Raw genomic sequence first — 16,694 nt, 5'->3', positions numbered from 1 at the left:
AATGTCTCGGTTACTTTAAAAAGACAGACTTTTTATTAACATGATTTTCAAAGTGTGTAGTAAAGTGGGGTGGGGGTTGTTGTTTTTTAATAGGTAAGGAATTTCCATTGTCGAAAACTCAAAAGGCATACAGAAAGAAGTCTTTTCACCTTTGGTCCACAATCATCCTGTTCCTTTCCCTGGAAGCAGTATTTGGAACAATGCTTACTTAGCATCCAATAGGAAAAAATTCTAAACATTTTTATGAATTCGATTTAGTATGTTCATTAATTTCTGCTTATTCAAATTTTACAGAAATAAATGGTGACTGGCAAAGAGCTGATGCTGTGTGGAATAAAATGCAAGAAGAAAATATTATTCCGCGTGCAAAGACATTAAGTTTATTAGCAGAAATCCTTAGAAACAGTAATCAGGAGGTTCCATTTGACGTACCTGAGGTAATTTGTTTTTAGCTCTAAGCATAACAGGTTTTGTTGTCGGTATAACTGTAGGGCATGATTAGCCCAGTTTTATACTAAAAAGATCACTCTACATACCAGGTTTTGTTTAACTGAATACTTTTGTCTTTAAGTTGTGGTATGAGGATGAAAAGCGCTCCGTGAATTCTTCACCACCCTCACGTGCAGTAAGTAATATACAGAAAGATCTGTTGAACGCCTGCCAACAAAGGAAAAGCAAAGGTAAATCTATATGCTGGGCTCTTCTAATAGCAACATGGGATCTAAGCCCTTCTAACAAATTAGTAGTGCTCTAGGACAGAGACGGAACTTACGTGTATTAGTGATTTTCTTTTGTTCTTTAACAAAGGCATTTTGGGGTAGTTGGGAAAACTTAAAAATCAACTGAGTAGTAGATAATGTTAAGGAATTATCTCATTATTTTTTAAAGTTTGTCTATTTTTTTTAGTAATCTTTGCAGTCAACATGGGGCTTGAACTTAGGACCCCGAGACCAGGAGTCTCATGCTCTTCTGACTCAGCCAGCCAGGTGCCCCTCTCTCATTTTTATTAGATACGATAGTGGTGTTAAGATTTATAGGACAGTGTCCTAAGTTTTGAGATCTTAATGAAGTACTGAGAGACGAAAAAAAATCAGGGTATCTTTAATATATTTTAAAATACCTAAGTCAAAAGGAACAAAGATAAAGCAAATCTGACAAAATGGTAGTAATTGTTAGATATAGGTGATGGGCATATGGAAGGGTCCATTATACTATTCTTCATATTTTTCTGTACGTTTGAAATCTTTTATAAAAAAAAAAAACTAAAATAGGCATACATTTTATCAAAAATTATGCTTTGAAAATAGCATGATCATGAATGTTTTTTGGCAAATACATTTATTATATATTTCGTTTTTATTTGAAAACAGAAAATGATTAGGGCATTAAGCATGTATGTTGAAGTGATCAAGCACTGTTTCAAGGTTGTTGACAGGACATGAGGTCTATGTCTTATTCTTCCTTTTCTCTCACGGTAAACTTTCCTAAGTGGCATGCCTACCACTGTTATGACTGCTTTAAAATTTTTATGACCATCTTGAACCCTCTGGTATCAGCTTGCCTATTACATTATAGACATTTCCATTTAGACTTCATTGTACTTCATTCAAAATCGTATATTACTTTTGTATCCTTTACTTTTGTTAATTTTTCTCCATAGCTAGCATTATCTTTAACTCCTTCAATTTTGCGTGGGTTTTCAGGTAGGCTTTATGATGCCTTAACCATTGTGCAGCAGACTTTTTTTTCATTTTAGTATTGCCAGTTTTGAGCTCTCTGTTCAGTAGGAAAGAATCAGTTTAGAAATTTACAGAACCTCTTAATTTCTTTGTTAAAATTTTATGACACTAATAAAGTGTACGAGGAAAGAATAAGCTAAGCTCTTACTCTTTCTCAGTCGTGAATAGTAACTTTGCCCTTTGGGTCGTTTTCCTTTGTGGCATATTCAGTGTGTACATCCTTGAGTCTTTCACCATGTACGTGTTAAACCTAAGTATAAAATGAATTATGACCATCAGTACTATTTCAGTAGTGGAATTTTGATTAGACCGAAGTGAGTATAAAATTAGTGTATGTTAACTGTTTGAAGACTCTAGAACTCCTTCATATGTCACCTTTTTAAAAATTGTTGTTTTAAGTAAAAACACCAGTTAACTCAGTAAAAACAATGTAGTGTTTATTATTATAAATGTACCCCTGTTCTAGTTTTAATATACAATTTATATGTATTTTACTGGTTTTAATCCTGTTAGTTCTTCAGAATTTTTACTTTTGTGTATATCTCAGGATTTGAATGCTTAGCAAAATATGAATACTTTGAAAATTGATTGCTCACGTTAGTACTTTATCAAATTTCTGATAGTTTCGTATACTTACTGACTTTCACACCAGAAACCTGTGATGAATGAGTGTGGGGCATTACAATGATAGCCTCTTCCTTTCCTTTCCTTTCCTTTCCTTTCCTTTCCTTTCCTTTCCTTTCCTTTCCTTTCCTTTCCTTTCCTTTCCTTTTTTTCTTTTCTTTCTTTTCTTTTTTTTTCTTTTCTTTTCTTTTTTCTTTTCTTTTCTTTTCTCTCTCCAACAAATTGAGAATAGTAAACAGAGCCATACCAATTTCATACAAAGACTATAATTTTAGGGGCGCTTGGGTGGCTCAGTCAGTTAAGCATCCGACACTTGATCTCGGCTCAGGTCGTGATCTCATGGGTTGTGAGATCTGAGATCAAGCCCTGTATTAGGCTCCGCACTCAGTGGGGAGTCTGCTTCCTCTCCCTCTGCCCCTCCCCCTGCTTGTGTATACGCGCGCGTGTGTATGTATGTGCGCGCTCTCTCTCTAATAAATCTTTAAAATAAACTACAGTTTTAGAAAACAACTAGTAAGATTTCCTAGATTATTTTGTTAATGTTAAATATTCTAATTGTACTTATATATTTTCATTGAGCAAACTGCTTGTTGGGGAGTAGACAATAATTGCACTGCATTTAACTTCTTAGCTCCCTTAAAAGGGAGCATCGTGGACTGAAAGATTTTATCTGTTCTCCTTGGTTAAGATGCAGATATTAATGTCATACCTTTTCTCTCTAGTTTTCTCTGAGTTTAGAGTGAAAGAATTAAGTTTTTGACATTGTCACTTCAGTTTAATTGAAGGGCTCTTGCAAACTGCCCTAACTCTGAAATGCAAATACAATGTCTGCTTGTTCAGAAACCTCTAAAGTAGCTCAGAATGTTCTTCTGAGCATTAATATCATGCTCAGTCCTAGCTGCATGTACCGTATTTCCTTACATTGAGCTTTATACCCACCGAAGGTCGTACGTGATAGTTCACTGGGGCCCCATCTCTATTGTGGTTTGTTTATACACAGCCGAGAGTGGATTATAGTTTCACTCGGATGTTTATAGCCAAGCAATTTTATTTCAGAAAAGTAAGTGACTGAAAAGTGTAGTTACTTCTCTTTTGGTAACATCTTTTCATTCACTGACAGTTATTGTGAACAAGTGAAATAAAACTGTTAATCAGTCAAACAAATGTTGCTTAGTTTACTTGTTAGATACCTGTATATTTGAAAATTGTATGTTTTTGTATAAGTCCTGTCGTAGCCAAATAATTTGATCTCCTAATTTTAGAATTATAGGCTATATTCACTTTAATGCTATTGTGTTGAAATGTTAACCATTGTAACCACCCACTTATAGATTAAAGATTGCTTTAAAATGCATCTTTTGCTCCCCTCAATCTAAATTATACCCCTGGTTTATTTGGACTTTACCACACATTTTGCAATTGATTTTGAAACTGGTATCATCTTTTGACAAATTCAGAAGAGCTATTTCTCATTTTTATTGGCATGAAAATAATTTATTGACTTTAGAGAGCTAGTATGAAGAGTAATTTTAAAAGGAAGTCCTTTCAGGTACCAGCCATGTGGCTTAAGTAGAGTGTCCAAAACTGACTTTGTTTTTATAAAGATGAGAAGGGTGATTGCATCTGCTGTTTTGGTCAGTGTATGTGTCTCCGGAGAGTGGTATGGTAGGTGGACATGAAAACAAACATATATGTGGCTTTGGGGCTTTGCTTTAGGGGGTTTTCCCTCCTTTTTGACATTTCAGAATAACGTCATCTCATTTTTTGTTTTTTTCCTTCATAGATGCATATGCTATTTTCCTGAAGGCACAAAAGGAAAACATTGTGTTGAACAGTGAGACTTACAGCAGTCTTATACAATTACTGTTGGAAAAGGATTGTTTCTTAGAAGCAGTGCAAGTGAAAGAACTGTAAGTATTCGTCCGTTTAAACCTGTCACTTAAAAAAAGTATCAGCTATCATTAGGATTTTCCTAATGATTTGTTGTAGTAGCAGCTGCTTAATTATCCTCAACTACACACAAAAATCCTATGAAATGCGTTTCGAATTTTTTTTTTTTAGATTTTTTTATTTATTTGAGAGAGAGGAAGAGAGAGAGAGAGAGAGAGCATGAGTAGGGGGAGGGGCAGAAGGGGAGGGAGAAGGAGACTCAGCTGAGGAGGGAGCCCAACATGGGGCTTGATCCCAGAACCCTGAGATCGTGACCTGAGCTGAGGGCAGATAATTAACCGCCTGAGGCCACCTACGCACCCCTGGTTTTCTAATTTTATGGGTATTTTTTAACTTATAAAAAAATAACCTTTACTGGCCCTGCACAGTGCAGTATATTTTCTTTCCCTAATATAAGCTCACCACTCATTTATGAAGTCCATATACAGAAAAGTGATTTTTTCCCTTTATCATATTCTGTTTCTTGTTCAGCAGCAAGATTCATGAGCCTTTTGTGGTGGAAGGAGCCTGACACAATGAAAACACCCGAGGGCTTTTAACTTAGGCAGGAGTTCGAATCTAACTTGAAGTCTCTACTGGGGAAATTACCTCCTATCTGTGAACCTCGTTTCTTCTTCTGTGTGATGAGTGGATGATAATAAGACCTACATCAAAGATCCCTTCTAGGTGTTGAAGGACATAGAGAGTGAAGTAGAGAAAATACAGGCGCTCAACACATTTTAAATGCCTTTTCTCTTTCACTTTCTGTTGTGTGTTTTGTTTGATTTTGGATTAAAAAAAAAAATCTTTGGGTGGTGGTGGTAGGGGTTTTGTCTCTGTCTAGCTCCTTAGAGTAAAATTAATCAGAATAAGAATAAAGTTTTCTTACCTGGTATGTCAGTTAATGGACTCTGTTGTCTTATCCCCAAGGAGTTATCAGGAAAAGTTGAGTTATTAATCAGAAAGGGCCTAGAACGGAATAGATCACAGAGACCTGCTCTGTAATGTAGACGTGTCCTGGTGATGAGTTAGCAGCCTTATTTTCAGTGGCGAAGGTTAGCCTTTTCCTAGTGTGTTGTAAATTCTGAAAAAATCTCTCTTGGCTCAACTTTGGCCTTCAAAATTTTTAAGTCACAGTACTTTTGAAACACTAGAGTCCTGGCTCGACAGTGGATGCTTGCCATTCTTGGAGTTTGCTGGAAAATCTGCTGCTAATGCTAGTGTTATGTTAAAGTTATGTTAAAGTTAAAGGGCCATATTTACTGTTTGTGTTTCATTACATTTTGAAAAATGTGTATGACTGTACTTGTCTGTGGAAATACATATTATACACACATACAGTGTATATATAGGTACAATGTATATAGATCTATGTACAATATGTATGTATACACACATACGCACACCATATATATATATGTCTCTCTATATATGTCCATTTGTATGTCTATATCAAGGACAGTCACACGAAGACTTTTTAAAAGTTCAAGTCTTTAATGTATTCTCTATCTCATTTGTGTGTTTACTCAGTTGCTAATTAAATTACATTTCTCTAGAATACTCAAGAGATGCTTAATTAGTGACTTGGAAAATTTGACATTGAACAGCGTACCGTCATCTGTAATCATTGGCGTTATCAAGGGGGTGGGCGTTTTTCCTAAAATTACTTTTCTCAGAAAATTATTACCTGAACTCTCTATCCTAACACTGCCTGTAGTAATCAAAGGCATTCTTAAGCAACAGTGATTTGGGAGGAGCGGGGGCAGAGAAAAGAGAGGAGCGTTTTGTGTTGAGGACTGGGTCTGATTAAGTGAGGGGATAGAAGCAAAGAAGGAAAGTTTATTTTAAAATACAGATTATCTTTTCTTTCTTTTTTTTTTTTTTTTTTTCATTTTAATTGGGCTTGTCCTAGAACAGTGAGCCTCACATTCTTGTAGCATGAAAAGATTCCCCACAGCCTACCCCAAAGGTTCTGATTCATTTACTCTGGTGTGGGGCCCAGGAATCTGCATTTAATAAACGCCCAAGTGATTCAATAATCACATGTTGTAAACATTTAATCAGATACCGTTAATAGTGAATTGTACTGATGTAGCACATGTTAAGTACTTTAAAACAGACTCACAAAATAGAAATTTTTCAGAGGATAATAAGATTTAAAAATAGAGGCTTAAGGGGCGCCTGGGTGGCACAGCGGTTAAGCATCTGCCTTCGGCTCAGGGCGTGATCCCAGCGTTCTGGGTTCGAGCCCCACATCAGGCTCTTCTGCGCTGAGCCTGCTTCTTCCTCTCCCACTCCCCCTGCTTGTGTTCCCTCTCTCGCTGGCTGTCTCTATCTCTGTTAAATAAATAAATAAAATCTTTAAAAAAAAAAAAAAGAGGCTTAAACGTATTCTTGCCCCACCCTGAAGCATTCATGCAGTGTACGTACCTTTCATTGAAGACGGCTCACTGGTGGATGGTTTTTCCAACTGCAGTCGTCACCAGTACGTGGGTCACGGAATCTCTCTTTGGGGGGACAGAACCAATATTTTGTTTAAATAGACTAGAAAATATCGAAGCACTTCGTGTGGTAAAGATCGCTTTGTGAGTTTTATTTATACGTGCACGTAGGTAGTGTGAAACGTTTCGTCTGTGTGTGACCGGATCCTGATCACACACGTGTGAAAGCTGCTGATCGAGATGTTTGCAAGCGCAGCCCTTCTAGTTCCCCTTCTATGTGCCATGTGTAAAACGTAGGTTGATCTTTCTTTCCCTCCTCCTCTAGATCTTCATGAAGCCTTTCTGTACTCTTGAGGGCACTTCTATCTTAGTTTTGTTATCCTTCCAGGAGTGTTTTGCATCTGCCTTTCACATACAGCTGGGTGGACCTAAGAGGATCCTAGATGCAAAGCTTTACCGTGCCTGTAGACACCTAGCCTGGGGATTAGATGCACATGCTTTCCCGTAACCGAAAAAAATGTTACATCTTAACTATGAAAAATTGTATCTTGGGGGGTGCCTGGGTGACTCAGTGGGTTGACCATCTGACTCTTGTTTTCACCTCAGGTCATGATCTCAGAGTCGTGAGATGAAGCCCCGCTTTGGGCTCTGCGCTCAGCACGGGGTCTGCTTGAGGTCCTCTCTCTTCCCTCTCCCTCTGCCTCTCCCCCCACTCGCGCTCGTGTGTGTGCGCTCTCTTTCTCTCTGTCTCGCAGATGAATAAACCTAAAAAAAATGTATCTTGGGTCAGATCTACATTGGTTTATTTTGAAAGTAACTCTTGGCTGAAAATTCAGAAGTGGTAGTTGAAGTTCGAGTTATTCTAACGGGGTCATCTCTTCTTCCAGCTGGGTATCAGTGCTCTGAGCAAAAAAGAATTGTTGCTGTTTTTTAATGGCCATTGTTATTGTGATCTGGTGTGACCAGATGAGCCGCCATAGCAAGCAGCAATACCCCCACGTGTTTCGGCACCGTCACTGTCAGTCCACATAGAGCTGTCAGTTGTTCGTTTGTTTTACTCTGTTGTTTTTACCTACGCGATGCCACTTGTTCAGTCTTAAGCGCAGTAGTTTTCTCTGCGAACTAAAGAATGCAATCTTTGTTTTTGCTCTACCTTTGCTGTCTCTGAGGTGTTGATAAAAATGAAGTACCCTCGGGGCGCCTGGGTGGCACAGCGGTTAAGCGTCTGCCTTCGGCTCAGGGTGTGATCCCGGCATTATGGGATCGAGCCCCACATCAGGCTCTTCCGCTATGAGCCTGCTTCTTCCTCTCCCACTCCCCCTGCTTGTGTCCCCTCTCTCGCTGGCTGTCTCTATCTCTGTCGAATAAATAAATAAAATCTTAAAAAAAAAAAATGAAGTACCCTCATTATGGGGGGTTTTATCAACAAGGTTATTTAAACCTTTCCCACAAGTTACGGAACCTTAAAAGTAACAGTAATCACAGCCTTTCAAAAATTAGCCAACTCTCTTTCATTTTTAGAGTTACGTTTCCTCATGTTTCAAAATCAAAATTTAGATATAGTAAATTCTTTCAAGGGAGGGGCACTGCTGATTCGAAGAAGAGCAGTAAGGGAGATGATTATTTGAAATCTCTGATAACACTAAACTGGATTTTTTGGAAATTGCGATTTCCATTCCTCCATGACAGTTGCCACATGTGGCTAGTGACTACCCTATTGGACAACATGGATAAGGAATGTTCCCATCATCACAGGAAATTTGATTTGACAGCTCTGGACTAGATTTTTTTCTTACAAAAGGAAAGATCCAAAGTATGGGTCAGAAGCATAAACTTCTGTTATTGTTCAACACCGAGATCTCTGCCAGTAACTTTTTGTAGTTTTCCTCCTTTTGCCTGTTAGGAATATATTCTGGTTTTGATTGGTCAGTTTGTACATATGTAAGATATAGATGTTCAGTATATAATAGAGCTAGGGAGAGTTTCTTTCTTCCTATTAATCCCCACTTTCGTATTTGTATTGAATAGGCGGCTCCTGGAGATAGGAAGAGATTATTGAAAGAAAATGTTCTGTGTTTTGAGGTTTTTGAAAGGTTGATAGTTCACACTCGACGTCAGTTACAAGGAAGTTTTGTTAATGCATGGTTTCAATGAATTTTAGGTAATATTTTCATGGAAATATGGTATAATACATATAATAATGTTGGCTTAAGAAGTGAGCTTAATTTTTAATAGTGTGTCTTCTGTTTATTTAATCATGCTAAAGATTGAGAAGGTAAATCCTTTATTTTATGCATTTATAGTCTCATGCACGAGTTGTTGACTTAAGAGCTTTGACAGATGGGACAAAGGAAAAAAGTCAAACTGAGCAATGGGTGCTTTGGTGGGATTAAGAGGATTGGTGGGGCGGGGGAGATAAGAAGATCCTGTGCCCGGGGACTACAGGGGTGAATCTCCGAGGCTGGAAGTGACTGAGAGGATGGACACGTCACAGTGTCTTTGGAGGATTTTCTTGGGATTGACGAGAATAATTTAGCAGTGACCCTGCTTTTCTCACAATCTGCTCGGCTTAGATGTTCATGTCAGCAGGCCGAGGTTGTTAGCAGCAAGATCGCTGAGCTTGATCAGGCAAATGGTGGCAATTGCTTTTGCTCCTTGTGACCTGTGGCGATTTCCTAATCGGGAGATGAACCCTGGGGGCATTAAGGATGCCGAAATTTCATCACAGGAGATGTGCAAACAGTGCAGCAAACAGAAATCGTCTCAGGCTAGGGTTGTGTTTTAATCACGTAGGTTTTAGCCATAAGTAAAGCGATTTTTGCCCTTGAGTTTTAGAAAGTTGGGGGGTTTTGTTTCAAATTAAACGGCTGGGACAAGATTATTGGGTGAAATTTTTAATTTTAAAGTAACAATGGTTTTAGTTCTGCAGCACGCTCACCTTTAAAAACTGTATGTATCTAGATGACAGAAATTTGAAAATTAATCAACCAAATGATACGGTGTTAGTTAGTAATATGCTTTCGTTTATATTTAAAATATACAGTGCTGAAAATAAATGTTCATTTTTGTTGCCGAAAGAATAGTTTTACATTTTATAATTACGGTGAATGTAGAGAAAAGAGGAAAAAGTATCCAGCTTAGGATACAGCGGAACAATGCAGGGCATGCAGTTATTTTATCATCTAATATGTCAGCATTCAAGAATCTGAACCGATTGTTTAAAAAAAATCTTGTACTTTGTTTCTTTTGTTGCTCATTTCCAACTTTGTCATCTGTCAGAATGCAAAAAAAAATTATCCTTCTATAACCATTGACAGGATAACACAAAAGCTGTCTCCAGGTCGATATTTTGCAGCAATATTTTTAACATACGAACAGTAGTTTTTATAATTTCACCTTGGTGCTCAACCATTTATTATCGTATCAGAAGCATGTCAGTAATTCCTTTCTAAATGTCTGCTTCTTTTAGCGCTGAGACCCACATCAAGGGCTTCACACTGAACGATGCTGCCAACAGCCTCCTCATCATAACGCAAGTTAGGCGGGATTATTTGAAAGGTATGTCACAATGCTTGACCTTTACGTCACATTAATGCCTCTGCAGATTTTTCTTGTAACGCCCTTCGAATACTTGGATAAAGGAGTCCATTTAGCAAATTACCTGCTTATCAAGAGCCTTTTGTGGTAGCTGAGAGACGTAAATTACTGTACATGCATTTATAATACAGCTTGAATATGAATGTACTTGTCATTTGACCACTTAGTCCAGTTTCCATTCCATTTAACACAAGATGGGTTTTCTTAAGATGAATCACAGCTCTTCAGACATGCAAAATTTGTGTTCCAGAACGAGAGAAAGTACAGGCTTTCAAGTGCGTTAAAATTCACAGCACAAGTCATTTTGCTTTGGAAATTAACATACTTTAGAGCATCTGAAACAATTCCCAGCAGTTGTTTCTTGCATATTGTGTTGGTTGTGTGTGAGATAGCAAATGAGTTAAATTGAGTGTTAAATGTGTGGGATTGTGCACCAAATGATTATAATATTGATTTTTAAAACTTAATCTAATACTTTTTCAATAGTTCATAATACCAACAGCAATAAAATACAGTGTTTGTTTGGAGTTTGGAGTTTAGCGTTTTTCAATTAATGTTAAGAAGATAACCCCAGAAAGCTGCTGAGATGACTTTGGGGAGGACTGGAAAGGGGGCTGTTTGTTTGATGGAGGGTATTTGTGGATCCGGAGGTCTTATGAGTGAGCTCCCAAGGGGAAAAAGGATGACTCTCTTAAATTTAGGTAAGCATCTTTTCTCCTTGGGCTTTACATTTGAATTGTAGTCAATACAGTAAAACCACAGTGTTGCCAGTACCACAAAACCCACCAGAAAATCTTTAAGGAACGTTGAAATACAAGCTCTCTGTTCACTGTGGTATCTCCTTTATTCCTTGGTCTGTAATAATGATGTTATTCCTCACTTGCGTATTTATAAAATAATTTCACATCCCTGAGAAGAGGTTGCTAATTGTGCAGCTTTACCGTTGCCTGTAATACCTAAATGTGCTGGTCTTTCGACGTCCTCCTAATTGATTAGGACTGAGTATGTAAGTGGTGATTTCTCTTTTTCCAAAATGTCTACCTCAGCACTCCCCAGGCAGGGCCAGCCCAACCAGACAGCCCTTCTGAGCAGAGCTTGTTACTAAAACTTCAAAAGCATTCATTTTATTTTTGATTAAAAAAAAAAAAAAAAAGCCTTTTGTCAAGTTGATATTTTATGTAGAAGTGATAAACATTTTTAAAACATTGAAAAGTTAAACTTGCTCCCCATATAAATAAGCCTGTATATTTCTGTGGACATGGAGATAAAGATACAACACTTTTTAATTTCAAGGGGTTCATTTTTGAGCTGAATCTGAACTGAATTTGTTTAACCTGACTCCTGTCCTTCACTTGTGTGTTGGGTGCCCTGTGGAAACTACAAGAAACTTTATGATGTGATTTCACATCTATTCTTCTCAGCTGTTCAGTTCAGCTGGAGGTTGGCTGAGAATAGGAGCCGTGACACCACCGCCTCCACCCCCGCATGCCGCCTCCCGCGGCTTGCCATCACCTAACCTGTCGTTAGAGGACGGGGATCATCGGCAGGGATGGGAGTGGCGTTGGCACAGTCCCCGGCTCCTTGTCTTGCTCTGTGGCTGACTAGAGCTCCCAGTTTGTGAAATCCCCTTCTGCTTTTCAGGTTTCTTTTTCTCCGTCCCATCTAAAACGAAAATGAAGCCAGTTCAATCTTAATGTAATTTTCTGAGCAAATCCTGTTCTGGAAAATTAACAGCTGATTTGTGGCACCTTTGGAACACAAATCAGTATTAATAGGAAATTCAGGTGATTGTGAAAAGGACTCAGGGGGAGAATGTGAATGGGTATACCATTTTGGGTGTCCCTTAGATCCTAAACTATACAGAAGGCGAGTCCCGTTACGGGAATTTGATTTAGGTTCTAAGGTCCCATGTTCCTTTGGGTAGACGTAAAATGATCAGCTGTCCCGGTCCTTCTCTCTCTCTTGCTTACACGTGCACCTTAGATGCAGGCTCTGGGGTGTTGGATTCTGGGGTTGGTGTCTAGCAATATGACCTTGGGCAAATTAATATTTAAACTCTGTATCTCAGTTTCTCACCTATAAAATTGGTACTTAGCTCAGAAGGGTAGTTGTGAGCGTAGCTGTTTACTGTGGCTGCATGTAGTAAACGCTCAACAAAGGTAGAAAAGGTCCAGTTTACGCTAGTTACTGTCATCTCTGTAGTTATCTTATTTTTGTTCCTCTTGATCCAGTGGTGAGAAGATCCTCCCTAGCGGACAGTACTCTTGGTTAAAAGAATATTTTTAAGTTGATTATCTGTGTATGACTATCAGTTAAGAAGATTTTATCAAGCTTTTTTTTTTAATAGATTATATTACTAAAATAATATAAATAACATTTTTTGTTTCTAATATATACATGAGTATTTATAAAATTTTGGTGAATGTGCCTTTTAAATGACCTATTTTCTCTTTTCCCACTTGAGAATTACTGATTTAGATTGTAGATTTGGGATTATTTAAAAATTGTTGACTCAGTAATAAACACTGAACACATTATGTTTCTTACTATAGCACTTTTAATGGCCTGTTGAATTATTACCCTTTCCCCATTCTTCTGTAGGAGATAGGTTGTTCTCATTTGGAAGCTGCCTCCAGAGTCTTAATGTTTTCTAGGTTACGTTGCTTTAATTTCGAAAAAGCCATGAAGTTTTTCTTGGCAGCGGTAGTGGTGATTGTTATGCTAAGTATTACATTTTCCCTCCAGGCTACCACTTTATCTGTAATGTAATGATTTCGCTACACTGGCACATGAGTCCGTAAATGGAAAGGATATTCCATATTTATCCATAATCAGGTACTTACTCAAACAAGCAAACAAACAAACCTGTGACTGTATCCGTGGGAATCTGATGATCTTTATTTTCTTTGAAAAATGAGTGCAAGTGAATATCTCCTAAGTGTCCAGTCATGTAGGATGAGTTTGTTAGTGTGGAAGTTGAACGGCCCAGGTTGGCTGCTGTTGCATAATCGATCCTGTTTAGACCAGAAAGAGACATTGTTTTCAAGGAAGAATCTTTGGGCTATTAGAAGATTTTGATAATCAGGTAATTTTGAATGTAATAAAATCCGGGAAGGTATGAATGTGGTAGAAGTTACAATATTTTGAGAGACTCTTTAATTTTTAAAATTCTGATTTGTATTTTTCTGAACTTCCAGATTCCTTGAAATCAGTCACTCAGTGTTATCTCTGAAGGGGGCCCACATTCTGTCAGTAGCATTTGTATTTTCTCTCTGATTATTTAAAGAAGAAATTCTCTGGTCTCTGATATTTTATAGTCAAATCATTCTTTTTTTTTTTAGGTTTCTCATAAAGTATTAATATTTTCTGCAATCTAGAATAAATTATTCATAGCTTTTTGTGTGTAGCCATTTGGTGCTCGTATTTAAAAGCTGGTTTTCAAAATGCGTTAGGCAGTACGGTTCATAAAAGAAAAACTCTGTCTCCTGCTCTTCTTTTGTAGGGGCTCTGACAACACTAAGAACAGCCTTGGATCTGGAGCAGATACCTTCTAGGGTGGCAGTGACCCGCCTTATTCAGGCATACGCCTTGAAGGGTGATGTAGAAAGCATACAGGCGATTCGGAAGATGGTAGATGGACGCGAACATTCAATTGGACTTTCACGTATGGTTTTCATCAATAACATTGCTTTGGCACAAATAAAGAAGTGAGTATTTTCAGCTTTTCCTTCGCTGGATACTGGAGGGAACGTTATCTCAAATACCACCTTTTAAAAACTTCCTTAGGCTATTAGAAACCCTATCAACTGCAGAGGAAATATCGATGCCAGTTGCTGATTGTTCTCTATTACGGAATAATTATATGTTACAAAATGTGTTTTAGCTTTAAATTAGACATTAGAATGACATTTATCAAATTTTTACATCCATGAAACTTTCTCCACCGTTGATAACTTCTCTCATTCATACCCGCCGGGCCCCTGTTGTTGAAGCACTGACCCAAATGTGGATCATGAGTTCATTTCATTGTCAGCAGCACTTGAGGGTGGCACTCTACTAGAACATTGTGGAAGCAGAGAGACACGCGAGCTCGTTAGAAGTACACATGTCCGTTTTCCCCACCATCCTATCCATCCCCTCCTGTCAACACACACCCATAAAAAGGGAGGTGTTTACAGGTGATTCTCTTCCCACCATCTCTAGATTCCTTAGTAGACTCGCCACTGTATAGAAGTAAATAAATACTTGATTTTTATTAGCCTGGCTAGCAGAGGACATTGCTCAAGTGAAAGATTCACGGGACGATATGAAACTCTTCGTGATTTGAGTGTTCTTTAGTAGTTCACCTCACCTACAGTTAATGGGTTGTGACTATTAAAATGTAATGTTTGTTTTTGCAGGGGTTTGTGTTCGCATTTCTCTGGGCAGAGAAGTTTTGTTTTTCCCTTTTAAAACTGCTTCCCTCCAGATAGAACTTAAACGTTCCCTTAATCAGAAAATGTAGATATGTTAAGTCAGAAGATCAAGGAAATTATCCAAGTAAGATCTGGATGAATTTTAAAATGTTAACCATATTAAACAGTTGTACGTGATGTGGAGAATGTGTTTTTATTCCCTGTTAAATAATTATCTCACTAAAACCCATAAGAGAAACGTGTTGTAACAGGGCATTCATTTTTATTAGAGAATTCTTAGTGTTAGGTAAGAATTCCAACATAAAATTGATTATTTGGATTCAGAGTGCCATATCATAGCTAAGGAGTACCTTGACCAAAAAGATAATCACACAGATCATTTTTATCATAACTTGTTATGTAAGGCTAGGTCATTGATTTTTTTTTAAAAATGCAAAGTGTAAAGATACTTTTTTCTGAGAATTTTAGTATAAATTGATTATTTTTCAAATGTTGTATGATGTCCGACAAAAACAAATTGATGTGATGTGGTTGAAAGACATGAAAGTAGACCTTTGGGCGCCTGGGCGGCTCAGTCGGTTGAGCATCTGCCTTCGGCTCGGGTCTTGATCCCGGGGTCCTGGGATGGAGCCTCACGTCGGGCTCCCCGCTCGGCCAGGAACCTGCTTCCCTCCCTCCCTCTGCCGCTGCTCTGCCTACTTGTGCTGTCTCTCTCTCTCTCTGTCAAATAAATAAATAAAATCTTAAAAAAAAAAAAAAGTAGACCTTTGAAGACGCCGTTAGCGTCTGAGAATCCTGCGGTACTACGCACGCTCTTCACCTCGTGCGGTGGGGAGTAGTGGTTGTGCATCGTAAAGCCAGAGTTACAGCGCTTAAATAAGTTCTCGTGTCATACCCAAAGAGCTGCAAAATCAAATTAGATATTTAAGCCGAACTGTTTTCTTAAGTTATCATCATTGATTCTTCTGTATGTAAGTGTTCAGTCCTGTCTCTCGAGCGGTGTTTTACAGTAAGCGACTACTTCAGTTATTGTAGCACGAGCTGCCTAGTGATCGCTTTTGCCACCTACATGTGATTGCGTTCCATTTGCGTAGTGGTTTTTATCCGGTTAGTGGTATTTATATTTCCTTTTTTCCCTGAAGTATTTGTATATGTGAATCTCTAAGTTCTCATACAAAAACTGCCTGCAATATTAATACAAAAGCAAAGAGGTTTTGTTTTGTTTTACAATTTATTTTACTTTGTCTTACAGCAATAACATAGATGTTGCAATAGAAAACATTGAAAATATGCTTACTTCGGAGAACCAAATCATGGAACCCCAGTACTTTGGCTTGGCATACTTATTCAGGAAAGTAATAGAGGAGCAGTTGGAACCAGCAGTTGAAAAGAGTACGTGAGCTGTTCTTGCTAAAGAACACGGAAGCACATTTTCTCTCTGGCGAGGCTGGACCAGATGTCTTTTGTGGTTGAGTTACACCACTATTTAAACAAAAGGTTTCTCTTACCTGTTACTTTTTCAGTAAGCATCATGGCGGAGAGACTGGCCAATCAGTTTGCAGTTTACAAACCTGTCACCGATCTTTTCCTTCAGCTTCTGGATTCAGGCAGGGTGGATGATGCCAGAGCTCTCCTACAGGTAATGAGCAGTGGGGCTTGGGGCTTGTGAGAAGTAAATGGAGAAATTACCAGACCTAGGTGTGGGGTAGGATACCGGAAATGGAGCATGGTGCTGCTAGCACCTTTACATTCGGTGTGAGTCAAGGTCTCATGACAAGGGCTGGATTGTAAGTTGGAGGTTGCTGGTTTTAAAGATGCCAGTCCAGGCTAGAAATGCCCTTAGGTTTGAAGGGGAGTGAGGGAAGGCGTGTTTTGCTGATTTAAAGACAAATGTTTTTGTGCAGATAGGTAACGCAAAACCATTCCTTTGATTTCCTACTTTAATTTCT

General features: G+C 38.3%; 1 protein-coding gene across 2 annotated transcripts in view; it reads left to right on the top strand.

Moving 5' to 3' along the window:
- The window catches only part of LRPPRC (leucine rich pentatricopeptide repeat containing), a 106,113-nt gene that overhangs the window by 80,637 nt on the left and 8,782 nt on the right, over positions 1 to 16,694 (top strand). For both annotated transcript variants that reach the window (XM_087863360.1, XM_045771856.2), the window contains exons 28-34: positions 295 to 437; positions 572 to 680; positions 4,147 to 4,273; positions 10,203 to 10,291; positions 13,833 to 14,037; positions 15,998 to 16,137; positions 16,269 to 16,384. In XM_087863360.1, the coding sequence (XP_087719486.1) occupies positions 295 to 437; positions 572 to 680; positions 4,147 to 4,273; positions 10,203 to 10,291; positions 13,833 to 14,037; positions 15,998 to 16,137; positions 16,269 to 16,384 (929 nt within the window). The remainder of the gene's footprint in view (positions 1 to 294; positions 438 to 571; positions 681 to 4,146; positions 4,274 to 10,202; positions 10,292 to 13,832; positions 14,038 to 15,997; positions 16,138 to 16,268; positions 16,385 to 16,694) is intronic.

The sequence above is a fragment of the Ursus americanus genome, chromosome 7, assembly GCF_024610735.1.
Source record: "Ursus americanus isolate L20-20 chromosome 7, mUrsAme1.1.p, whole genome shotgun sequence".
NCBI lineage: Eukaryota > Metazoa > Chordata > Mammalia > Carnivora > Ursidae > Ursus > Ursus americanus.
Note: the sequence above shows the minus strand (reverse complement) of the source record. Positions and strands in the feature narration are given on the sequence as shown.